This window comes from Medicago sativa, chromosome 8 (genome assembly GCF_051527215.1).
Source record: "Medicago sativa cultivar Bolivia chromosome 8, Bolivia_mono, whole genome shotgun sequence".
NCBI classification, from domain to species: domain Eukaryota; kingdom Viridiplantae; phylum Streptophyta; class Magnoliopsida; order Fabales; family Fabaceae; genus Medicago; species Medicago sativa.
In genome coordinates this window covers 42,473,204-42,498,262 of record NC_140756.1, presented here as the reverse complement: position 1 = coordinate 42,498,262, position 25,059 = coordinate 42,473,204, and the positions used below count along the sequence as shown (strand labels likewise).

The 25,059-nt window shown below is 36.2% G+C and overlaps 1 protein-coding gene and 1 non-coding gene across 2 annotated transcripts; both read right to left on the bottom strand.

Annotated features, from left to right (window-relative positions):
- Window positions 1-1,694: 1,694 nt before the first annotated feature.
- LOC146899260 (P-loop containing nucleoside triphosphate hydrolases superfamily protein) lies at window positions 1,695-11,566 on the bottom strand. The gene is made up of 6 exons (XM_085735655.1): window positions 10,338-11,566; window positions 7,277-7,439; window positions 6,962-7,197; window positions 5,115-5,294; window positions 4,908-5,030; window positions 1,695-2,287 (listed from the first exon to the last, which is right to left on the bottom strand). The coding sequence occupies exons 1-6, from the start codon at window positions 11,283-11,285 to the stop codon at window positions 1,973-1,975; spliced, it is 1,965 nt and encodes a 654-aa protein (XP_085591781.1). The 5' UTR covers window positions 11,286-11,566; the 3' UTR covers window positions 1,695-1,972.
- A 13,129-nt stretch (window positions 11,567-24,695) lies between these two features.
- LOC146899259 (small nucleolar RNA R71) lies at window positions 24,696-24,802 on the bottom strand. The gene has a single exon (XR_015024348.1). It is a non-coding gene; the product is annotated as a small nucleolar RNA R71 (small nucleolar RNA).
- Between the last annotated feature and the right edge of the window lie 257 nt (window positions 24,803-25,059).

The following is a 25,059-nucleotide window of genomic DNA, read 5'->3' as shown; positions in this document are numbered from 1 at the left end:
ATCACTTAACATCACATCAATTCAATTCATCATCTAAAACATACTATTTCAAAACATGTCAGGTTTCGACACTCATCCTAACTTAACTAACATTGGAAGTTTAATCTCTTAAGGTCATCGTCCTATTACCTTGAACCCTACTATTATCCAAGTACACTCCACAATTAATCATCAACTAACTGATTTGATTTACAAATTTAAATTCACTAAAATCCCTTTAAACATTACACTTTTAACTAGAACGATCATCTTCATAATATCGCAAAATAGTGCACAAGTAATATTAAACTACATAACTTTCCAGTAATATACTACTATATCTTAGCTTTCAAACTAAATAGGGTTCACTCAAAAAACAAGTTTTCTAGCAGTTTACCGATGTTTTTGTTAAACAAAAGGACTAGTTTTGATTATTACAAGCAGGATCAAACCATAAATCCTAGGACATGTTGTGCAATCTTTTTCCAAAAATTGTATGAATCTTCATCATATTTATAGGTTGCTTTATGAATAAGATGAAAAAAACTGTTTTTTGTATGAAGATAACTGTCTTTCGACAGAGATCAGTAAAGGAAACGCAACTAAAAGACTTGAAAGTAAAAAAAATGCAAGTAAAAGACTTTAAAGTTTAAACGCAAAAACTTAAAGAAATTGTAAATTGCATTGCATTAATGTAAAGATGGTTCGACAAATCAAATTACATGCATTTTATATGACTCTTTTCTCTGGACACTGGTACTTCGAGTGCTAGAATTCTATAAGTGATTTGCGACCTTTTTTTCTTACGAAAAACTACTATATATACATAGAGAAAATAACTGCAGAGCCTAAACTGCTAAAAACCGCATGTCTTTGTCGAAAACTGCATGCCTTCCACGTGTCTGGACACTTGAAACAACTTGAAACCAACTTCTTTACTAAATTAACTGCCCGTCGGTTTCCACCTTCTTGTCAAAAAAACATCCAATGCTTGTCGAATTGTGAAAATTAACTAAATTAGCATTGTAATGAAAATTTGCAAAGAAGACCTTGAAATCGGCTCGAATTCACCTAACCAAACAACTTTGTGGTGGTGCTAAGGTTTTTACTTGATCAATCAAGTTATCTTTTCAGGAAAAAAAAGTAAAAGAACACGAGTAAGGCGTGCTGATCTCTAAATGATTTAATCGTAGCTTGAGTTATAGGCATCCGAATGGAGTGGGACCAATGACATTTGAAAGCTAACATTCATATCTACAACTTTCAGAAGACACCAAAGAAAAGCTGCAATTTATGTGAAGCAGAGAAAAGCTGCACAATGTGCATGAAAGCTGCACAACGCACAAGAATGAAGACCCAGAATGTTTCGGCTACTGCCTACGCGATGTGCAAAGGTATGTGCAATGCGCAATTGCAGTTCATAAAAAATGGAATTTTTGAGTTCTATAAAAGCAGAAAGCCACGATGATCATTTTTAGCCAAAACAGAAACGTATTTCGAAGACAGGGGATACACAATATTGATCAATGTTAAGGATATCTAATACCAATGGAGTGTACTAGCATTTCCTTCGGGTAGCTGTCCTGCCATTATGATTATATTTTATTCAGTGGTCTATCTGTAACTTATTGGTGTGCGGATATTACTCTCCATGTAAGATAAAGTATGCGCAAGTATACAAATGATAAGCCAATGCAAGGCAAAAGAGATTCTTATTAGTCACAAGCATGTATTTATAAAAAGTGATTTTTACAAAAGTAACTTACTCACAAGGTATAATACACAAGACAAAACTTACATAAAATACCATAGATGTTGTTCTCTACTCATAAGCATGACATGGACACATGAAATGTTGAGAGAACTATGTGCTTTAAGGGGATTATAGACAGTTATAAACATTATAAATATTTAGTAAAGAACAGCACCTACTACAGTACCATAGGTAAGTTTAGTCCAAGATATAACATATGCAATCAAGCGAACATGTTAACTACTCAGGCAGTAAAGGCAATCTATCGAAGTTGTTCAGTGAGCCATTGGAACTACCATTGGAGGAGGTAAAATCATCAAATTCACTTTCATCATCGAACTCAGAAGTTTCACTAGTTATCATTTCATCCGACCCATAATGGGATGGCAGGATGCGCAGATGATGTACATCTGACTCTCGACAGATTCTCCTTGCTTCTAGTTGATAGCTACGAACAAGGTCCAGCTGAAGTGATACTACCTGATATGACCTTGGTAGTAGATCCACAGGTTCTCCCTTAGGAATCACTACATGCTCTATAGCCATTCTTGCCTCCTGAAATGAGAATGTTATCATGAATCACTTCAATGTAAGTGTCCATTTTCAGCTGTAAAAAATATCACAGGTGTGTCTTATAGTCCAAGCTGAAGATTACAGAAAACATTTTGGCAATGTATTTGGTAATTATACGTCATGTAATAATATAAGTAATAATCAATCATCAGATATGGGCTTCCCAAACAGAAAGGAAAAAAGGCAGCTTGGACTTCCTTGATGTCATAATCACTTCGTCATTATGGTGTCATTTACTGTTGTTGCTACGGCCATGGCAGTGATGGCACCAAACTTAACTAAGGGAACATGTTAGGAATCCGGGATTAACATCGGTTGATTAAATTGATTAACAAAAGAAAAGTAGCAGAATTGCTCTTACAAGAAAATGATAACAGCCAGAGCCAAAGCTCCTCAGCAAGAATATTCCAGTCCAATTGAAAACAGTTATTCTTTTGCTAATATGTTTGGATTCCTCTAAACAACGTTCACCCCCCCCCCCCCCGATACATTTATTCCTTTCCCAATAACAGAATCCCCACACAGGTGGATCCTACGGCTACATCAATAACTAACCCCATTTTCCTTGCTGCTCTCTTTCTTCATTCTAGAACATACCTTCCAGCGCACCCCGAATCCAGTACCTGATCCATTTCCTGGAATATATTATTTATTATTGAGATCTAAGGCCCCTATCAGAACTCCGCCTTTCAACATGAAAATTAAAGTCATCTCAGTCAATTTTCCCTGCCCTATTGTCAAACTGAAGTATCCTTTACTCAGTTTCCTCATTCAGCAATAATTTCAAGTAGTCATGTTTAGTACATTATAGAATCTCCCTTGCAAAAGTTTTAATGTTTTTAACGAAGTGATGAATTAAATATGAATTTTTACGTTATTAGCGCTTAAAAATTGAAATTTAATTCATACTTTGTTAAAGAATTCTAAATTTTTGTGTGAAATATTGTTGTAATATTTTAAACCATGGTAGACAAACTCTCGATCTGGACCGTAGAATCGTACGGTTCCACGATCTTGCCTGACCTCTTCGTGCTCATAGGTGGCCGGAATCGGAAAATGGTAAGAACGGCTTGGATCGCCGCGCAAAGTCGTGGACGCGGTGGTAACGTAGATCCAGCCGAGTTAGGTTGGAAACCCAGAAAACCGGGTTCGCGGGTCGTTTCGTGACCCGATTAGTGCTTCATTTTCCAGAAATACAGATATACCGGGTCGGGTTCGTGACCCGGTTCGCAAAAAACGAATTTCCCCAATCACAAAGTCAAAAAAAACGTTTTTCACCCTTCTTAATCTCTTAAACCGTTTCAAATCCTATCATTAAACCCATTGATTATTGAATATCTTCCCAATAATAATTAGGGAAATTTTTCAATAAACCCATGAATCATGGAACCTTACCAATGCAATTCCATATTCATAGCACTCAACTTCCTCTCTTACGTTCCTTATTTAATCAGTCTTCTACCAATTACTTCTGCAGACAACAATCCTTCATTCTTACTTTCAAAAAAATAAAAAAAATCCTTCATTATTAGCCTCTATTTTATATTCAACCCTTTTCTTGTTCTGTTCTACCATACCAAGTACCAATTACCAATTATCTTAATTAACCGTTAAGATAATTATGATTAAGTTTTAATGTTGTTATGGAGTTGTGTGAGTACTGTTTTTAAGTGTTTTTTTTTTCTTTTTCTATTAATGAATTTGAGTTTTATTTAAAGTTTTTTTTCTATCAAATTATGTTGCTTCATATGAGTATGTATGAATTTATATGCAATATATATGAATTTTTAAATTTGGTAGGATCTTACGATCCGTGTTACGATCCCCCGATTCACGATCTCATGGGTCCTTCCCGATCTTACTTAGGATCTCGAGTTTGTCTACCATGTTTTAAACATCTACGTAAAAATTCATTCAAAAATATGAAGGGTACAACATGAGTTAACTTAACATGGACCAAAAGTCATGACGAAAAACATTTGAGGACCAATGTTTGTTGAAATTGTTTTGTAGGGACTAAAAATGAAATTTGAGATATTAAAAGGACAAAAAATTGATTTAACCCATATTATTTTTACCCTCTAAGGCCTCAGATAAAATTTTACTCTTTAACTAGAGGCATCCCATCAAGACTCACCATTCCAACTGGCTAAAATGGTTTTGTTACTGAAATTAGGACTTGGCCATGTTTTTCTCACACAGCTTAGCAATTTTGAGCATGGATTTCTTCCATCTCCATCAACTTCGAAAGAAAACAAAAAACCTAAAAGAATAGTGGATAGAAATAAATCATAATCAAAATATCTATCTTAACTCCAAAGCATGCTTAATTCTGATATCTGTTATATTTCTAGGTACAAAAAACTTAAAAACTCAAGGTATGAAGCTAAAATAGTGAGCAAGGATACCGTGGTTAGCCAGAATGAAAGGAAATTATGCTGAATCAGAATTTCGAAAAGCTCAACTGGTTTTGTTACTGAATCTATTTCATATTTCCCAGACAGCTTAAGGATTTTGAGCATGGATTTGTTTCATCGACATCAAACAAAAGCCAGAAGGAATAGTGAATAGAAATAAATCAAAACTACAATATCTATATTACCTCCAAAGCATCAGCCTTCTCCGAATCTTTTATCTTATCAATTGATCCAAAAACAATTAACCCATCTTCATAATCACTTAGTAATGCTCGTATGGCTTTTGTTACATGCTCCAACGAACTTGTCTAGAGTGGAAAAAAGATTGTTTAGTAAGCTATGTTGACAAGTACAGCTGCAAAAATAACAAAAGAATCTAAGATAATTATTACCTTTGTCACATAAATGGGAATATCATGAGATTTGAAGGCAGCTTGGATCTTTGAATTCTTCTTTAGCTTTGATTGCAAGGCAAGTAAAGCATTCGCCTCACTAATATTATCAGTCAATTGAAGGTCCGCATCATTCATTTTCAACTGTTTAACCCCTTGAATAACAGTTGCCTCTAAAATCTATAATTACTGAGCATTCTGTAAGTTAATCAGCCAATGAAGAAATATAAAATTGAAAACAGGGTTAAAGCATGACCACTATTTTTAATTTATAATAGAAGCTTGAATGTCTTTTTCATCCAAATAAATATGCCATTGTTTATTTTTAGTCCCTAAAAAAACATAGAAAAAATTCCTTGGACCCTTATTATTTTGTTTTTATAAATCTACTGTTTATTCATGTTGAACTTTTGTTTTTATCAATGTACTGTTTATTCATGTTGAACTTAGACCCTGCGATGCTAACAAGTGTCGTGAGGGCAGTTAAGAAGTTTAAAACAGAAACTTTATCTTAGGAATTGTGCATTTAACATATTGAAACTTTAAAAATCGCCTTTTTCTATCTAAAACTTATCACTTATTTCCTTTATTGCCTTCCCTAAACCCTAAACACTTGCTAGCATAACCCTATTTTCAACATGTTGACTAATCCCTAAAATATGGATCATATGAAGACTAAAATTTATACGGTCCACATATTAAAGGAATTAATTTCAAAATGAACAAATATTACATAGATTAAAATAAAATAAAATAGAGAGCAAGAGTGAAAAGTGGTATATTTTACGGACAAAAAAAAAAAAAAAAGGATTAAAAGAAAAATTGATATATTTGCAAGACGAAAAAAGATATTCAGGCCTGTAATAAACAGTGTTTATCTAACTGTCAACTTCAAATATAAAGGAAAATTAACTAGAAAACATTAAATAATATATGGCTTAAATATGTTTTCACTTCCCCAAAATACTGAATTTTTGTCTCATTTATAAAAATGTGTCAGCGTCGGCTCCATTTGCAAAATGTGTCAATCTAATTCTCCCTTGCAGGTATTTCTATGATTCATTCTTCTCAAACTCGACACTGTAAGACTTTATCACTTTCTGGCATACCCTCCACAGTCTCTAAAGCAATCTTTCTAAATAACTATAGCCTAGGGACCAAGCTGACACATTTTCAGAAATGAGAACCAAAAGACGGAATATTTTTCAGGGACTACTATCGAACGCTGCCATACTTTGGGGGACAAAATGTTTTAGCCAAAAACTAAAGAAGCTAAACATGTAAGACCCAATGACTCGGTTAAAATTGGTCCTTTTGTTTCATTTTTCCTCCCACACCCTGATTAGACTTTCATGATGAAATACTTTATTGCATTTTTGCTTTTACTTTCCTCTCTCGCCCTCCCCCCTCTTCCTTTCATATTTGTTTTATACTTTTACCTATTTTGTGTTTATTATTTATTCAGTCTTCAAAGTATTAAGTTATGCTGTATTTCTTAAACAATATAATCCATAATAAACGAGGCCTTTTGGAACAGGAAACAAGAGGCTTCACCAATATTAGTGACTTGAGTTGTATTAGCAAGAGTGATGTGTTAAGTGTTTTGGAGATGACAATTTCGATAAACAAATAGGACTACCAACTTTGGATCAAAGGAAGCTTTCAAAAAATAATATGATCACAACTTGTTCATATCAATAATATAAATCAAACTTATGTAAACATTATAAATATTATTGATAAAAATAAGTAAAACATAACACACAAGCAAAAAACGCAATCTCTTGGTGATAATATAAATGTTCATTTCATAAATTAGACTCAGTTGTTGGGTGATAATGTCTTACCCCGTAACAAAATAGACGAAGTGGCAATCTGTGCTCCCAAGAATCCTCTAACTTGTCGATAGGCAACATCAAAGGTGATTCATCTTGCCTGGTTTGGACATCAGCTCTTTCTGGAGCATCTTCAAGCATAATTTCACCACCATTTTCAAGAGGGCTGTTAATAACAGGTTCCTTTTGTAAAATCTCTTCCGGCTCTTGAGACTTCATTTTACGTACTTCTACATTTGGAAGACGACCTATACCAACAAGAAAAGAGAGAATACTTCTAATTAATCAATCTACTGCAATGTTTATTTCAACAGGGTGGGTACTTACCTGAAAGAATAGCATCCACAGTTGCTTCAAGGCTGCGGTGAATGCGCAACTGTGTCTTTGAAATAATCTCAACTGCACAACTAAATGTGGATGGGCCTTTCCTCTCCAGTACTGTCTTCTGAACACCCCTGCGGCTGGCCTCTTCATCTCCGAGTGTCACACTCTAAATTGATAGTAGAGATGTAAAACAAAAGAGAATTAATAAACACAAAGTAGGGAGAATAGGTTCGCTTATATTTCTACAGAAAACTTATTACACATATAATGACAGAGGAAAGAGAAAAAGGAGACAACAGGCCTGTTGATTAAGATCTGTGAAGCTAAGATACACCAAAAATGGAAGAGTCGGTGTCAAACCATATAGGACACCGGCACTCCCTAGATACACGTCCCAAAAGTACCAAATATATTTTATTTTACGAATTATTATTATGATAGTTCGCAAGTACTTCCCAATAACCCACAGATGCTTTGAGATACTTGTAGGATACTAACAATGTTTTTGTTTTAAGTTCTTCCGGAGACACTTTTGCTGATATCCTATCATAGACTACAATATATAATGTTATATGCAGATATTCTATCATTTTTGTTAAACCCATAAGTATTTTCTTATAAATTATGATCGTATATTATGTAATAATGTCCAATGATCAATGTCTCTTATAGAAACCCAAATCAAAGAGAAGCAGAAAAATTGTATTGTTGATTAGAAACTAGATGTATGAAAGAGGACAAAACCCATGTAACCTTAGCTATTGCTCCTTAGAGAAGAGTTGATTCTCTCACTGCACAACCCAAAGGTTTCTAACAAATAAGATATTGAACAAACAATAAAATATGCTCCTATAACACGTTTTCTATGCTCATTAACTGCCAAATCAGCACTTCCTCTCAACTTTCCAAGCCCATTTGTTGAGCTTAGGCCCAAACCAGGTATCCTAACACTACCCGCCCCATGAAGAAAAGCCTTGGGAGATAAGGAAATTGACTTCTGAGTACAAATTTATCCTTCCTAATTCTGACCAGAGGGAGTGAGCTTTCAGCCTCTTCTTGAACCAATTCCCAAGTTTTGTTTTCTGAAGACATCGCTGTTGAACAAACAACTTGCGGAAATTGTTTTGACCAACCCTGAGTGTAAACTTTGATCCGATTAGAAACTGAGATTTGGAAGCATCAGTAGGTCCTGACGACGAGGACCCTTAAAACTTGTACTGTTTTAGAGAAATCAGAATTGCCATGCTTTACAATTTATAAAGCATACCATAAACCAAGTGCCTAGGAAGTATAATGTGCAACAACTATCCCATATCCACTTCAAAGATTTGTCCCTTCCTAGAGAGGTACCGGAATGGAGTTTCAAGGTTGGATGTGAAGAGAAATGCAAGCAACACACATTTTTCAACACACTCTCTTTGATAGGTTAAAATTCACATGGGACCCACCAAATTTATATGGGACCCACATGATTTAGTGGGACCCATGTGAATTTTAACCAATCAAAGAGAGTGTGTTGGAAAGTGTGTGTTAGAATGTGTGTTTTGTTTTCTGAATTATGGGCAACAACATCCTTTACATAGATAACAAGGAAGATAGCTATGAGGGAAAGGTGCCTCTGCAACACAAAACCTGCAGTATAGGCACCTAACATAGGTGTTGTATTCCGCACAATCGTAATGCTCTTATTTATCTCTTGATCAAACCATGCCATTTCATTTTTTTAGCACTGTTATCAGTAGTTTCTTCCTCACATTTTGCAAGACTTTCCCCGGCAAAATGGCAGAAGTGTTGCAAGGTATCAAATAGACTTGTCGTCATGATACTTCTATTTCTCGGCTCATGTGCGCGTGGTTTGATTTGCAGTACTGAAGGCAGCACAAAGAATAAAAGCAAGGAAGTGAGAGACTACTTGACAAAGAAATGTCTTGGCATAACAAGGACCAATGTTTGTAGCTTTCCTAATAAAAGTATTCACCTTTGTAAATCAGACCGAGCTGAACATATATGTAAACAAACAATTTCAGTGTCGCGCCATTATCCGGGTACACCCACAAAACCTTCACAAAGCTTGAGAGTGCAATTCTAAAATGTTCCAACATTTTTTGTACTTGTACTAACCCATTTATGTCATTAATTGTTTCGGTAGCTTGACACACTCTCTTACATGGTGAGAAGAATGGTAAAACACAGAAAATTGGGCAAAAGTTAAACTTCCTCCAATTTCCTGCAACAGAAAATTTCCCCAACCTTGGTGTAAGCTCCAGCTCAAAGTCAAAATACAAAACTTCCATAGCCCAAAATGCCCTAATTTTATCGTAGAAGACTAGATACCAACCCCTCTAAACTCGCCCTGTTATTTTTAGGCAATAAGTCACCCCTAACTCATTCACTATTAGTAAGTAACAGACCACTAATAGTCTAATGCTACAGACACTTAACAGTGAATAAATTCAATAAAAGTTAGATTAATACATATGGAGAATAAAACTCCAGACTTTATCCCAAATTCACAATGTAACTCTGAACTCAATCAAGGAAATAACATTTACTGAAAAGGAGGATTCAAGATTAACAATTCAAAATACATACGAAAAATGTTTAGCCAAATAACATTAGTATCTAATTTGTAATGGTGCCTCCTCTTGTAAGCAATTGTGGATATTATTGCCACTGTTCACTTATTTTCCTATATTCAAGCCAATAACAACCAAAAAATAAAGCTTGCTAGCACATTTTGTTGCTATTCCTTTCCACACGCACACTAATAATGATGTGCTTCAACACAATAAGGCACACAACTGCTAGTATATTCAGTTTGATCAGAGGGCATATACACAAACACAATAGAGGACATAAATCTCAAATCCAATAATTTCATTGATTATATTCGCAACAAGATGCACGTGTAGGGACTCCAATATGGAATACTCAGTACTTAATAAAGGATTTCACCACATCAGATGAAATATAAAATCTTAATCATATGTGATGCGACATACCAAAAAAAAAAAAAACAACTCGAATCTTTCTTAATAAGAATGTATAAGGATGTATACGTCACCTGTATTCCTCCGACAAGCATCTCTAAGGAAGGATTGCTGATTAGATTCTCAATTGTGATTCCATGAGCAGTGGCAACAAGCTGAATCCCACGCTGTGCAATTGTACTTGCAGCCATTGCTTCAAGTTTGGTACCAATTTCATCAATTACAATCACTTGTGGCATGTGATTTTCAACAGCCTCTATCAATACCTTATGTTGCATATCAGAATTAGGAACTTGCATACGTCGAGCAGTACCTATTCCAGCATGAGGTATATCACCATCACCACCAATCTCATTAGAGGTATCGACAATCATGACACGCTTGTTGTAATCATTTGCCAGCATCCGAGCTATTTCCCTGATGATCGTAGTTTTTCCTACACCTGGAGGCCCAATAAGCAACAAAGAAGACCCATCTTGAACCAAATCTTGCAACAATTTAGCACTTCCTGAAATTGCTCTACCAACACGACAAGTAAGACCAATAATTGTGCCTTTCCGATTTCTAATAGCACTTATCCGATGCAATGTTCTACTGATTCCTGCTCGATTGTCGACAGCAAAATCACCAACCTGAGCAGTAGCATACTGAATATCCTCGACAGTGATTGGATACTCTGATATAACAAAATCCCCGGAAGGAAACCGAGCCAACGGTTTCCTACCTAAATCCATAACCACTTCGATCAACATCTGCACCTCCGGATGCTCACTCACCCGCCTCCGCATCTCCTCCGGCAATAGAGACAGCAAACGCCCCAGTTCAACGTCCGCCTCATCCAAACCGGTCGGATAACTACTACTGACCCGCAAAACGGGAACCGTTCGATGTAGGGACCGAAGAGGAGGATGATGAGAAAAGATGTGTGGGGTGATGAAGCGTTTGGGTGATATGGAGTTCCGAACCGAAAGTTGATTGAGATGAAGATGAAGATGAAGTGGAAGTGGGAATCGTAGTATCATAATTTTGGCGGGAAAAAAATGGAGTGCGGTTGTTATCGGCTTCGTTTTTTTTTTTTTTTTTTTTCAGGGTGTGGGTTGGTTTGGTTCGAGGTTTTTCAGTTGAGAATCAGTAAATGAACGGAAGGTTGCTGGTTGGTTGGTTTGTTACGTGTTTTGATTTTCCATTGCTTCCAATTTTGTCTTTTTCGTTTCACAAAACAAAGCTTTGTCTTTTCAAAGGGAATCCATTTGCGTGTGTGTAGAGGAGGAGAAGAAGAGCAGGAAGGATATTCTGAACAAGTGGCAACCAAATCATACTTTCTCGTGGTATATACTTTTTAGGGTTAACAGACATTTACCCAATATAAACCACTTGGTTTTTCCCCGTAAAACTTTTTTGTCAGATTTCGTTCTTTTAAAATTTTTTTGTTTTAGAACAACCTTCTAGATCAGTTGATTGTGCATTTTCGTTGAGGTGGCGTGTTGCGTCACCTTTTTCTGATGACGTGGCACGCTAACTGTATAATTTTTTTTATTTTTTTATTAAGTACACGTGGCATTTGTGTTTTTTTTAATAAAAAATCTAAAAAAATTCTAGAAAAATTAATAAAATTGAAAAAAAATTCTGAAAAAATAAAAAAAATTTGAAAAAAAACGGAATTTTTTTTTAAAATTCTGGAAAAATTAATAAAAATAAAATAACCTAATAAAATGAAAAATTAATAAAAAAATGATTAAAAAAATAAAATAATCTAATATAATGAAAAATTCTGAAAAAATAATAAAAATAAAAAATGATTAAAAAAATAAAAAAATCTGGTAAAAAGGAAAAATTCTGGAAAAATTAATAAAAATAAAAATAAAATCCGGAAAAGATTAATATATATCGAAGTTTTCTAAAAATTAATATATTTAAAAAAAATCATATATCCAGAATTTTTTCAATAACGGAAAAATGGAAAAAATTCATATTTTTTTTTCAAAAGTAAGAAGTTTTATTTTAATCTTTTCGAAAAAAAATTTCGAAAATTTAGTTTTTGTAAATATGATTAATCTTTTTCCAAAAATTTCACTTTTTTAAAGATGATCAATCTTGAAATTTTTGAAAAAAGATTAATCATATTTACAAAAACTAAATTTTCGAAAAAAATTCTTGAAAAGATTAAAATAAAACTTCTTACTTTTGAAAAAAAAATATGAATTTTTTCCATTTTTCCGTTATTGAAAAAAATACTGGATATGTGATTTTTTTTAAATATATCAATTTTTAGAAAACTTCGATATATATTAATCATTTCCTGGTTTTATTTTTATTTTTATTAATCTTTCCAAAATTTTTTCATTATTTTTCATTTTACCAGATTTTTTTTAATCATTTTTATTTTTATTAATTTTTCAGAATTTTTTCATTATTTTTCATTTTATTAGATTATTTTATTTTTTTAATCGTTTTTTATTTTTATTAATTTTTCCAGAATTTATAAATTTCTTTCGTTATTTTTTCAGAATTTTTTTTCTTTTTTATTAATTTTTTAAGATTTTTTATTATTTTTATTAAAAAAAACTCAAATGCCACGTGTACCTGATAAAAAAATAAAAATAATTATACAGTCAACGTGCCACGTCATCAGAAAAAGGTTACGCAGCACGCCACCTCAGCAAAAATGCACAGTCAGCTGGCCTAGGGGCTATTCTAAAACAAAAAAAAAAATTTACAAGAACGAAATCTGACAAAAAAAAATTTACAGGATGGAAAACAAAAAATGACCTATATTACAGGGGGTAAAGGTCTATTAACCCTACTTTTTACGAGAGAAAACGGGTCAACAAAAAATTAAGGATTAAATTCCTTAAAAAAAAAATAAGAATTAAATATGTTGTTACCTCTTATAATAAGTAATATTATACCAACATCATCGTTTAAGAAGTATAACCATATTACTTCAAAAAAAAATATATATAAACATATACTACATCATCGTTTTTGTGTTTTTCTGAATGTTGCTCGAAAGGGTTTGGTGCGTAGACGCTCCGTGATGGCGGTAGTGGTCATTCATGTACCTTTCAGAATTTTTGGGTCTTTTTGGGTCGCGCTAGTGTGTTCTTGTTGCTTTTTGGTTTGGTTGTTGTTAACTCCGGTGTCGGTCGCTTTCTCCTTGCCACTGGCGGATACCATTCTATGATCTGGGGTTGTGTTTCCGCTTCAGACCGGCGTCGCTGCCCGTGTTTTGTTGTTTGGTTTCGTCTTCCTCTTGACCTGTGTTTGTGTTGCTGCTTGTTTCTTGGAGAGGTGGTTTGGTAGTGTAGTTTACTTTCAGCCTTGCTATCTTGCTTTTGTGCTTGCCGATCCTTTTGGTCGTTTCTAGTTTTAGTTTTGTATTGTTTTTGTTCCGTAATGTTGGTTTTGGTGATTTTTGTTGTTGTTCAGTTTTGGGTGGCATCAGACTTATCTGTTTAGGTGGTTTGGCGTCGTTTCAATCTGATAGGGGGTGATGCAGTGTTGGTGGTGGGGATGGTATTGCAGGGGTGGTGGTGGTGATGTTGGGTGGGGAGGCAGTGGTGGTGATTTAGTATTAGGGGGTGGTCGGTGTTGCTTAGGTGTGTCTATGGGTGTTTTTGTGGGGGATTCCTTTCGTAGGCTGCCTCTGGTATTCAGGTCCACATCTGTTATCGCTATTCTTGTTTGAAGTTTTGGGTTGCTTTGGTGTTTAGGGTGCGTGTCCTTCGAGCTGAGCTCTTTTCCTTGTTGATTGATGTTTACATCACCGCAATTCATGTTGTCTGTTTTACATGCTATGTGCTGGATTCTGACGGGCTGGTTACTTTTGCTTCGAGATCGGGAGTTGGTGTCTGGCTGTTTTCTTGTATGGCGGGCTGCAGTGTTTCTCTGGTGGACTGAGGGTTAGGGGTGCCCGTCTGATTTGGTCTTGAAGTCTGGTGGGCTCTTTTGAGTCGAGATTGGGAGTCAGTTCTTCGGTTCAAGTTTGGTTTTGGGCTGTTATGGTGTTCTTTCGGTGGACCAGAGGTTGTGCGGTGGTGGAAGCTGATTGATCCATGGAATAGTGGCTCAGCTTAGGAGTTGCGGACGAGGTGTTTCATTTAGAGGGGTCTTATCTGGGGTTGAGTAGTGATAACAGGTGGTTATGGGTATCGTTTTTCAGGGGTTGTTTTGAGAAAGAGTCTGTGTTAGGGGGTGATTTTATTGGTGTAGGGGTGTTTTGTTTGGAGTGTATTTTCGGGTGTTCCGCCTATATACGGCGCCCTAGTTTGTATTCTCTAAATTACCGGTCTCTGTTCGTCTTGAGCAGGGATCTGATTTTTAAATAAAATTTGCTGTTTCAAAAAAAAAAATATACTCATCTCCACTTGTATTCACAAAAAGCACATAATGCATATAATTCATCTAATGCATATAATTCACATCATTCTCATAATTCACTTAATTCACATAATTCACCAAAATCATCTCTTTCTCTCAATTGTAACAAATGAGCTCTTGACCTAATTTTCACAAAGACTATTCTCTTATATACTATTGATATTAGTCACATCTACTAATGGGCTTAATAACTTTCTATCACTCACAAAATGTTACTACACAATTACTTTATTAAAACCCTCATTATTACTCATTGACCACTATTCTATTAATTACTTCAAGTTACTACCAATTTCATTAATTACTCTCCATACCTAAAATTACTTAAATATCATTCACACTAAAATGACTAAATTATCCTTACTCCTCAAATTACCAAAATAACCTTATTTCCTCTAAAACCCAATAATTAAAGCACACCAAACAATTAAATAATTAATAAAGCAATTAAATAAATAAAATCTTATAATCGGGTCATTACAACTCTCCCTCCTAAAAGAATTTTGGTCCTTGAAAATTACCTAAAGGAAATAACTCCTGATACAGTTCCTTCATCTGACTCTCCAATTCCCAATTAAGCTCTCTCATGTGGGTCCAATCCAAACCACCTTCACCAAGACAACCTCTTTTCTTCTCAACTGCTTAACCTCTCGATCTTCAAGCCTTAACCACAAAGTCTCAACGATCAAATTATCACTTACTTCCAAATCATCCATTTGAATCACATGGGACAGATCATACACACACTTCCGCAATTGAGACACATGAAACACATTATGCAGGTTTGACAACGCCCATGGTAATGCAATTCGATAAACAACTGCTCCAATCCTTTCTATAATCTCACAATGACCGATGAGGTGTCAACTTCTTAGACTTCAAAGTACGCCCAACATCGGTCACAGGGTTAACTCTCAAAAACACATAATATCCAACTTGAAACTCTATATCCTTCCTCCGCTTATCATGATAACTCTTCTGCCTACTCTGAGATGCATTCATCTTTTCCTGAATCATCTTAACATTTTTCGTAGTTTGCTGAACAACTTTCAGTCCTATCAAAGCACTTTCTCCCGACTCATACCAACACAACAGTGTCATACACCTCCTTCCATACAACACTTCAAAAGGCTCCATTCCAATACTCGAATGAAAACTATTGTTGTAAGTAAATTCAATCAACGGTAAACATTCACACCAACTTATACCTTGTTCTAAAGCACAAGCTCTTAGCAAATCTTTTAAAGACTAAATAGTCATCTCCGATTGACCATCCGTTTGAGGATGATAAGCAGAACTCAACCTCAACTTAGTTCCCAAACCTGCTTGGAAACTCTCCCAAAACTTAGATGTGAACCTCAGATCTCTATCAGACACAATGCTAGATGGAACACCATGCAATCTGACAACCTGCTCAATGTAGATCTCCACTAACTTCGTCGGACATACCGGTCTTAATATGAATAAAATGTGTCAACTTCGTCAACCGATCAACAACAACCCAAATCGAGTCACTATCCTTCGCAGTCTTCAGCAATGCTCCCAACAAAATCCATTGAAATATTATCCCACTTACACTCTAGCACAAACAACGGTTACATCACTCCCGACGGCATCTGATGCTCGACCTTAGATTTCTGACAAACCAAACAAGCAAACACAAACTCATCTACGTCCCTTTTCATTCCTGGCCACCAAAACAACTTCTTAAGATCTTGATACATCTTCATCGTTACGGGATGAATACTCAAACTACTATGGTGACCTTCATTTAGAATCTTCCTCTTAAGTTCGGGTACATCCGGTACGCAAACATGATTAGGAAACCTCATAATTTCATTCTCATCTATTCTAAAGTTCTTCTCTTTACCTTGATTAATCAAAACCCAACAATCTACTAGTTCCATAGCCACCTTCTGGCCATCTTTGATTTCCTCCAATATATTACTCGTCAACTTCAACATTCTAAACTTCACACCACTAGGCGTCAACACACTCACCAAACTTAGATCTTGAAACTGCTCGACCAACTCCAACTCTTTCACCATCAGTGCAGACATATGCAATGATTTCCTACTCAACACATCCGCTACCACATCTGTGTTTCCTGGATTATAGCTTAACACAAAAACATAATCCTTAAGTAATTCTAACCATCTTATCTGCCTCATATTCAGTTCCTTCTAGTAAAACAGATACTTCAAACTCTTGTGATCACTAAACACCTCAAACCTCGAACCATATAGATAGTGCCTCCAAACTTTAAGCGCAAACACAACAACTGCCAATTCCAAATCATGGATCGGATAATTCCTGTCATGAACTTTCAACTGCTGTTTACCGGTGTATTTGGTAAACAATACGAGCTAGTTTTGATTATTACGAGTAGGACCAAACCATAGATTCTAGGACATGTTGTGCATTTGTTTTTGTGTGTTCATCGAGTTCGTAGGTTGCTTAATGAACGGGACAAGACCGTGTGGCGTCTTTCGACAGAAAAAAGGTTTTAAAAGCAAAGTAAAGGCATTAATTTTAAATTACAGAAACTTAAAGGAAAGGTAAAATACAATGCATTAAAAATAAAGGTAGTTCGACAAATCTTTTACATACATTCTTTATGACGATTTCCCCCGCGTCGGTACTTCAAGTGTTTTAAAATTCTGTATAGGTGATTTGCGACCCATTTTCCATATGGAAAACTACTATTTATACATAGAAAATAACTTGGAAAGATATTAATCCCATGATCAACGCTCCTTCCATGCAGACAACTGCTTGCCTCCCACGTTCTCCTTTGAGGAAACCGCTTCTCTTTTGAATTTTGAATCTTCCTGCTTCAAAGGTAGTTGCTTTACTTCGACGGTTATGCTTCTTAGCTCGTATCTTGTCGAACTTTAAGGCTTCGAGACTTTTCTTGCTAAGTCCAACATCTCATCAAAACTCCTTTAGTTGAGGAAAGGGCTTCGATTCCTACAAGAGTAAAAGTCAACTAATGTTGACCACATTAAATGAGGGGTGAAAATACCAACTAACAACTGCCTTGAAGCATATGCCACAACCTGACCATTCTGCATAAGCACTCTGCCCATTCCCATCTTAGACCCATCATAATACACAACAAACAATTCATTCACCTTCGGTAGAATCAAAACTGGCACAGAAGTTAAGCTTATCTTCAACTCTTGAAAGTTCACCTCACACTTAGCATCCCAAACAAAAACTTGTCCCTGGCGAGTCAACTCTGTCAAAGGTGAAGCCAACTTAGAGACTCCTTCAATGAACCTCCGGTAGTAACCCGCCAAACCAAGAAAACTTTGAATCTCAGAAACAGATTTAGGAGTCTCCCATTGCAACACCGCATCAACCTTAGACGGATCCACTGTTATTCCACCTCTTGAAATATCATGACCAAGGAAACTCACTTCACGTAACCAAAACTCTCACTTCAATAACTTAACATACAACTTCTTCTCCTTCAAAGTGTGCAACATAATCCTCAGATGCTCCGCATGCTCTTCTTCAGACTTCGAATACACCAAGATATAAACACCAACATAAACTGATCCAAATAAGGATGGAAAATCCTATTCATGTATTCCATAAATACACCTTGCGCATTAGTCACACCAAACGACATTACATAATACTCATAATGTTCATATCTCGTTCTGAATGCAGTCTTTGGCATATCCTCCGACTTAACTCGTATATGGTGATATTCAGATCTCAAATCAATCTTATTAAACACATGTGCACCAACCAACTGATCCATCAAATAATCAATCCTAGGAAGAGGATACTTATTCTTAATCGTCACCTTATTTAACTGCCGATAATCCACACACAACCTCATGCTTAATCTGACACTTATTCACCAAGGTTGGAAAATCCCAAATCTCGTGGAAACCAATAAACTGCTTAATCTTCGGGCTAAGTCCGCTTTCAAACTTGATGCTAATCAATGCCTCCGCATCCACCACATTGATATACGGGCAAAAGCGAGATAACTCCTTAAACTTTGCCGCATACTCAGCCACCGACATGCTACCCTGCTTCAATTCCATAAACTATATCTCTTTCCTACTCCTCACATTAGTCTGGAAGTACTTCATCAAAAACTCATCCTTAAACCTCTCCCAAGTCACAGTAATACCCCCAGCTTCCATCCTTCGATTAGTGTTCATCCACCGGAATTCTGCTTCTTCAGGCAACATATGGGTAGCTAGCCTCACCTTCTGATCATCAGTCGTCATCATTGCCCTAAAGATCCTCTCGATTCCCTAAAGCCAGGTCTGAGCGCCTTTAGGATCGTACCTTCCTTTGAAAGTTGGAGGGTAGTTCTGCATAAAGCGATCCAACCTCGACTCCTAAGCTCCTCCCAGGGCACGGGGCCTGCTGCCTTGCATTGCATTCGCTTGTGCCAATTCTTGGGCCATACCCGTCATCACCATTATATACATATACACACACACCATCATGAATTATTATCATCAATATATCTTCACCAAAATCATCATCAAGCATATTCATCACAAAACAAAAACCACATCACCACATTTAGCATAATTTGCAATTAAAGACGATTAAACATTTTCACAAAGTTAATCAATTCATCAAGTGCAAATAAATCACTAATCATTCATTTTTCATTATATTATATTGAACATAAAGTCATTTGCAAGTTATCGTTTCATAATCCATCATTTCACCAAAGTTCATCTATTTTTACAAAGTTCGTATATTTTTCCTAATTACAATCCAATTCCAATCTAAAGTAGGTTAAACCAAGTTTAAGTACTCAATTATACATCAATTAACTAATTTTAGGTGTTTGGGATCCATTGGTATGCTTAAAACATTGAAAAATGACGAAAAATCGAGGTTACCCGACACAGCACATGGCGCACAATCGTTCCCACTGGTCGCACGGTCGTGCTTACCAAGTGCGAGTGGTACGCACGGTCTGTGCTCCCAGGCTGCACGGTCGTGCTGCCTTGACAAGATAGGGTTCATGAAAAAATTTTGTTTTTCGCGCGGGGGAGTCCGTTTTCAAAACTGTTTTTGATCCCGATCATTCCAAAACAATGCCAATCACTTAAACCATTTAACCCTACTATTTAACCTCATTTTTACTCGAAAATATTTCAATTCAACTTAGCTCAAAACAACTTATTTCACATAATCACTTAAAAATGTTTTTTAGCTTAAAACCTCGTTTTTCCCCAAATTCAATTCCACACCTAAAACTCATAATCAAAACAAAATTTCATACTCATTACTCCTCATTAACAACTTCATCAATCATAATCATAGAGCTCAATTCATCAAAACATCATTTCATGATTTATCACCCATTTCTCCCAAAATTAACCAACAAACCATAACTTAATTCAAACATCACATTTAACATAATCCATTCCATGAATTTCAACATAAAAACCTATCCAATCACATAGCAAGCAATTAGAACATAGTTTGAGCAACATTCATCAACACAATCATGATTTTCACCCATTTAAGCTAAAATTTCAAGAACAACTTATCCTATATGTCATACCCCAATTTTTGACCTAAGGATCCTACATTCATACACCGACACGTGTCACCTGACCCTGATCAGTCTCTGACTTTTCAATAAAAAATTCGGCAGAGAGGTATTTTAAAATACCTCATGTTTGGTTTCGAGTCAGACCCTCTTCTCCCTGTGGTTTATTTTTTATTTTTTATTTCCATCTTTTATCTAATTTTCAAATTAACTTTAATTTTGTTTTTAAAAATATTTATTGTTTTTTAGTTAATTTTCTATTTAAACTTTATCCTTTTTAATTGTCATTTTTTTGTTAAGTCTTTATCTTGTTTTTTTATTATTATCATAATTATTTATTTTTGTCCAAATGAGTCCAAAAAGGAGTCCAAGTTCACCGCACAGGCTGTCACGCAAATGTTACATCCATCCCAATCTGGTTCATGCTTCATCTGCAGCAAACTTCCAGGAACAGATACACAAATTTCTGCTATATCCAAACAGACCCTAGAAACCAAACCCAGCACTATAAAAGGACCAATCTGCAGCACAGTTAGGGGGCCGAAATTCATCAATAAGTTGCGACATTACACGGTCAGAACAAACTAACGTACAACATATTCAAAACCTGCAAAACAACAGTTCCAGTAACGCAACCACAACAAAATCAACATCACAACCCAAACCCAAATCGGTCAACATCAAAACGGCACCACCACCATAACCACAATTCAGAATCATACATCACCGAATTCACAAACCCTCAAATATCCAAACCGACGACAACCTCAAACAGCACAAACTCACCCGAATCACATAACCACAACACCTGCAATAAAGAACAAATTTCACACACGCACAGACCATAGACCTCATGCAATTCACCAACACAACAGAACCGACGCGCATCCAGAACCGACGGCAGCACCAAACGTCATCAGGAGCTCGAACAGTCACCCAGACGAGGCAAGCCGTAGCAATTCAAACTGTAGCCGATCCATAAACAAAGGTAGTATTTCATTGTTTTGTTTGTTTTGATCTAGGGTTGGGTTTGAGTATTTTGGGGATCCTAGGTGTGGAAATGGAGCCGAAGCAGTAGGGTAGGAGAAGAAAAGAATTAGGAACAAAAAAATCAAAAATAGGAACCTGTTAGGTCCGACGCGGTGGCGCCGCCACTCCGGCCGGCCAACCACCGCGTCAGATAATCTTGCACCGTCGGAAATCTCCATCGGAGTAAGAGAGAACAGAGGTTTAGAATAGAAGAGAGAGAAGAAAACTTAAAAATGAAAGAAAATGTTGCCCATAGCCTATTTATAGGCGCCATCTGCTACCATGTGCGTAGGTGCAGGTTTCCACCATGCACCCTATGTAACACCCATACTAGACGTATCTAGAAAGTCTAGCATGTGCATTAGTTTAGTATTGGATACATTAAAATTTTACAACAATAAAAACTTCGAATGAATGACAAATACAACAAATGTGTTCGTACAATAAGTTTACAACTCAACTTTTTTAAAATGGTAAAAGTACATCCTTGAATATCCTCATCATCTTGCATCGGGTACGAACAAACACTTGTCGCAACGTCCATCCGGCTACTAGCTTGCTATCCATCCTGATATCTGAAACAAATAAGGATTGGGATGAGACATAATGTCTCAGTGAGTTCCACCTAACCCTAGGCTATAGGCAACCACGGGGGAAACCTACGGTCACCACGTGTCTACAATACAACCTACCGGTTGATTATACGTGTGTGAGGACTTGCTTTCTTAGACGGTCGTGCATACTAGGGCCGTCATAATATTCTTAACTTGTTATAGGCTTCTCTTCTATATGTGTCATGGCGGTTAGGGGAAATCTAAAACCGCAATGCCAAGATACGCTCTGTGCATCATGGCTCTCATATATTTATATCTTGACACGAATCTAAACCGGACGATTAGGGGAAACCTAAGATCGTCATCGGCATATCTTTATATACTTGCGCTACTTGCTTAATATGTTGTATCAACAACATATCATCTCTTATCACAAAAGTGACTCTTGCTAACTTGCTACTTCTTGACGATCTACGCCAAGTCGCTACTTGTTCTTGACAATCTATGTCAAGGCTCTCTGACATAACATATACATGTATAATAAATATGCAAAGTCAGCTTCATTGATTATGTTAGCGTGTAACAAACAACTTATCTGAGTTCATTTTACGGATTAGTCTCGAGTGGAGTAAGCCCGGAAGTTAATCCCTTACTACCGGTGAAAATGCTTTGCAATAGCGCACCGGACTCCCTTAGTGAACGTGCGGGTCCCTTACGGCTTGCCCCATTCCCCTAGAGGAACCTTTTATATCCAACCTTGGAAGGTATATAAAAGACACGACACTTTAACTTAATGAAATGCGGCTCCCTTTCGGCTTAACCATTCCCCTAGGGGAACCCCTTGAATCCAACCTTGGAAGGGTTACAAGAGACATAACACTCTTTCTTCCTTATAAGTCTTAGTCTTATGCATGAAAATTAACTTAAACATGCTAACTCTTTTACCTCGGATCCCTAGACGATCCCACTAGAGGTAACTATATGCTTGCTTAACTTACCTTGTGAATGGATATAAAATCGATTCACGTCTTGCCGTACTCGTATGGCCCTTGCTTCTATGCGAAGATAATACTCTCATCACCTCGCGTCTATCAAGCATATTACTAATGCAAAGCATTCTATTGATAAGTAGATTTATTGCGTATTCTAATTAAGTTTTTTAGTTTAATTCTATTTAGATTTAATTAGATTCTATGTGTTTTTATTTATATTTAAGAGCTTTTTACTTCAAAGAATCCAATATTATATTTCAGGATCAAATATATGATTTGCAAGGCTTGGAGCTAAAGAAAAGGGATTTGGAGCACAAAAATAGGAGATTTCCAAGATTTGGGACCGAAACATGCACTTGAAGAAATCAAAATTCGCTCCCCCAAGTCAGTGAAGGGCGCACGGCCCACGCCTGCAAGGCGCACGGCCGTGCGCGATTGCCAGCATCCCTTTTAGCTGCTTTTTGCTCCGAACAGCGGTTTTCTACGCAGCCTGCTTTGACGATAAAGCCCATGGATCTTCAGAGAATATTCCTTCAGTTATTTCTTAGGGCTTAAGTCATTAGTAGGCTATAAATAGAGAGCTTGTTCTCCTTGTTTTATCATCTTTAATTCTGAATTAGTATTGGGACAGAATACTATTTTCTCAATAAAAGTTATCGTTTATATTCTATGTTCTTCTTCCAGTCTTAGGATTGTTGGGTGAGTCTTATGGCTTGATCCATCAATCCTAATCTCTAATCCTAGTTTATGTAACCCTAATTCTCTTATCTAAATTCACCGTTTTTCATAACGATATTAACAAGTACCAAACTTTGGATGCGAACGCGGAGGGTTAGTACTTGTTAATTCGTTACCCTAGTTATTAAGGTGATGAATCGAACGAAGAAGTCTTAATAACCGAACAAGTGAATTTAGACAAGGATTGCGAAGCATGAGAATAGCCTAGTGAACCTTGGGACTTATAGAATCTCGTACAATCAAGGATCTTAATATAGGAGTTAGCCATGAGAATAGGTCTAACACCTTGAGAGACACACTCCCCGGATATTGAACGAAGAAGGGGATAGGCTTTAGAGAGATTCGTCCTTAGAAATTAGGTCTAGCATAAACCAAGGATTAGGATTAGGTTGTAGGGTTAGCCGTTCGACGAACCAACAATCCCAAGGTACGTTTTATATTATTACTATTGTTATTATTATTATTATCATTGTTATTATAAACCCTCTTTCAAACTCTAATCATTTTAGCTAATCATTCATAGAAGTTAGTCAGAATTTAACCAACTCCCTGTGGATCGATACTCTTCTTATTACTTCGATAGAATCGTGCACTTGCGATTTAACCTATCAAGTTTTTGGCGCCGTTGCCGGGGAAGTTAACCTAATTTTGATTAACTTTTTTTTGTATTGATTAGCTTGAAAAAAAAAATATCTTTATCGTTTATTTTCCTAAAAAAAAAAAGAAAAAAGAAAAAAAAAATATTTCTATTCTTTTCTTCTTCTTTCTAATTTCTTTTCATCTTTTTTGTAAACTTTTGGGTTTAAAGTTGAAAACGCACATAGTAATAACATGGCTAAGGAACGTGCTCTCAAAGAGTATACAATCCAATCTTCGGATGAGTCATACGATGCTATTGTGTACCCGTTAGTTGATGAAAATTTTGAAATAAAACCTGCACTTATCTACTTAGTGCAACAAAATCAATTTTTCGGATCACCCACTGAGGATCCGAATCTTCATGTGTCAAATTTTTTAAGACTCAGTGGAACCTTAAATGCAAACCAAGAGGCCGTAAGGCTGCACCTCTTTCCTTTTTCCTTAGGGGATAGAGCTAGTGCTTGGTTTAATTCATTGGAAGTTGGTTCTATAACATCGTGGAACCAAATGAGGCAAACTTTCCTCTCTCGATTCTTTCCCCATAGTAAAACTGTGCAATTAAGGAATCAAATCATAAGATTCACTCAAAAGGATGGGGAATCCCTTTATCATGCGTGGGAGCGTTTCAAAGAAATGCTTAGGCTTTGCCCCCATCATGGTTTAGAGAAATGGTTTATCATCCACGTTTTTTATAATGGTCTCTTGTACTCCACTAGAATTTATGTTGATGCAGCTGCAGGTGGAGCTTTGATGAATAAAACTTACACAGCCGCATATGCTTTGATCGAGGATATGGTTCAAAACTACTATCAGTGGACGAGTGAGAGAGCTATCTCTGCTGTCGCTCCTTCACCCTCCAAAAAGGGGGCAGGTATGTACGAAGTTTCTTCCTCTGATCATCTAACTGCCAAGGTGGACG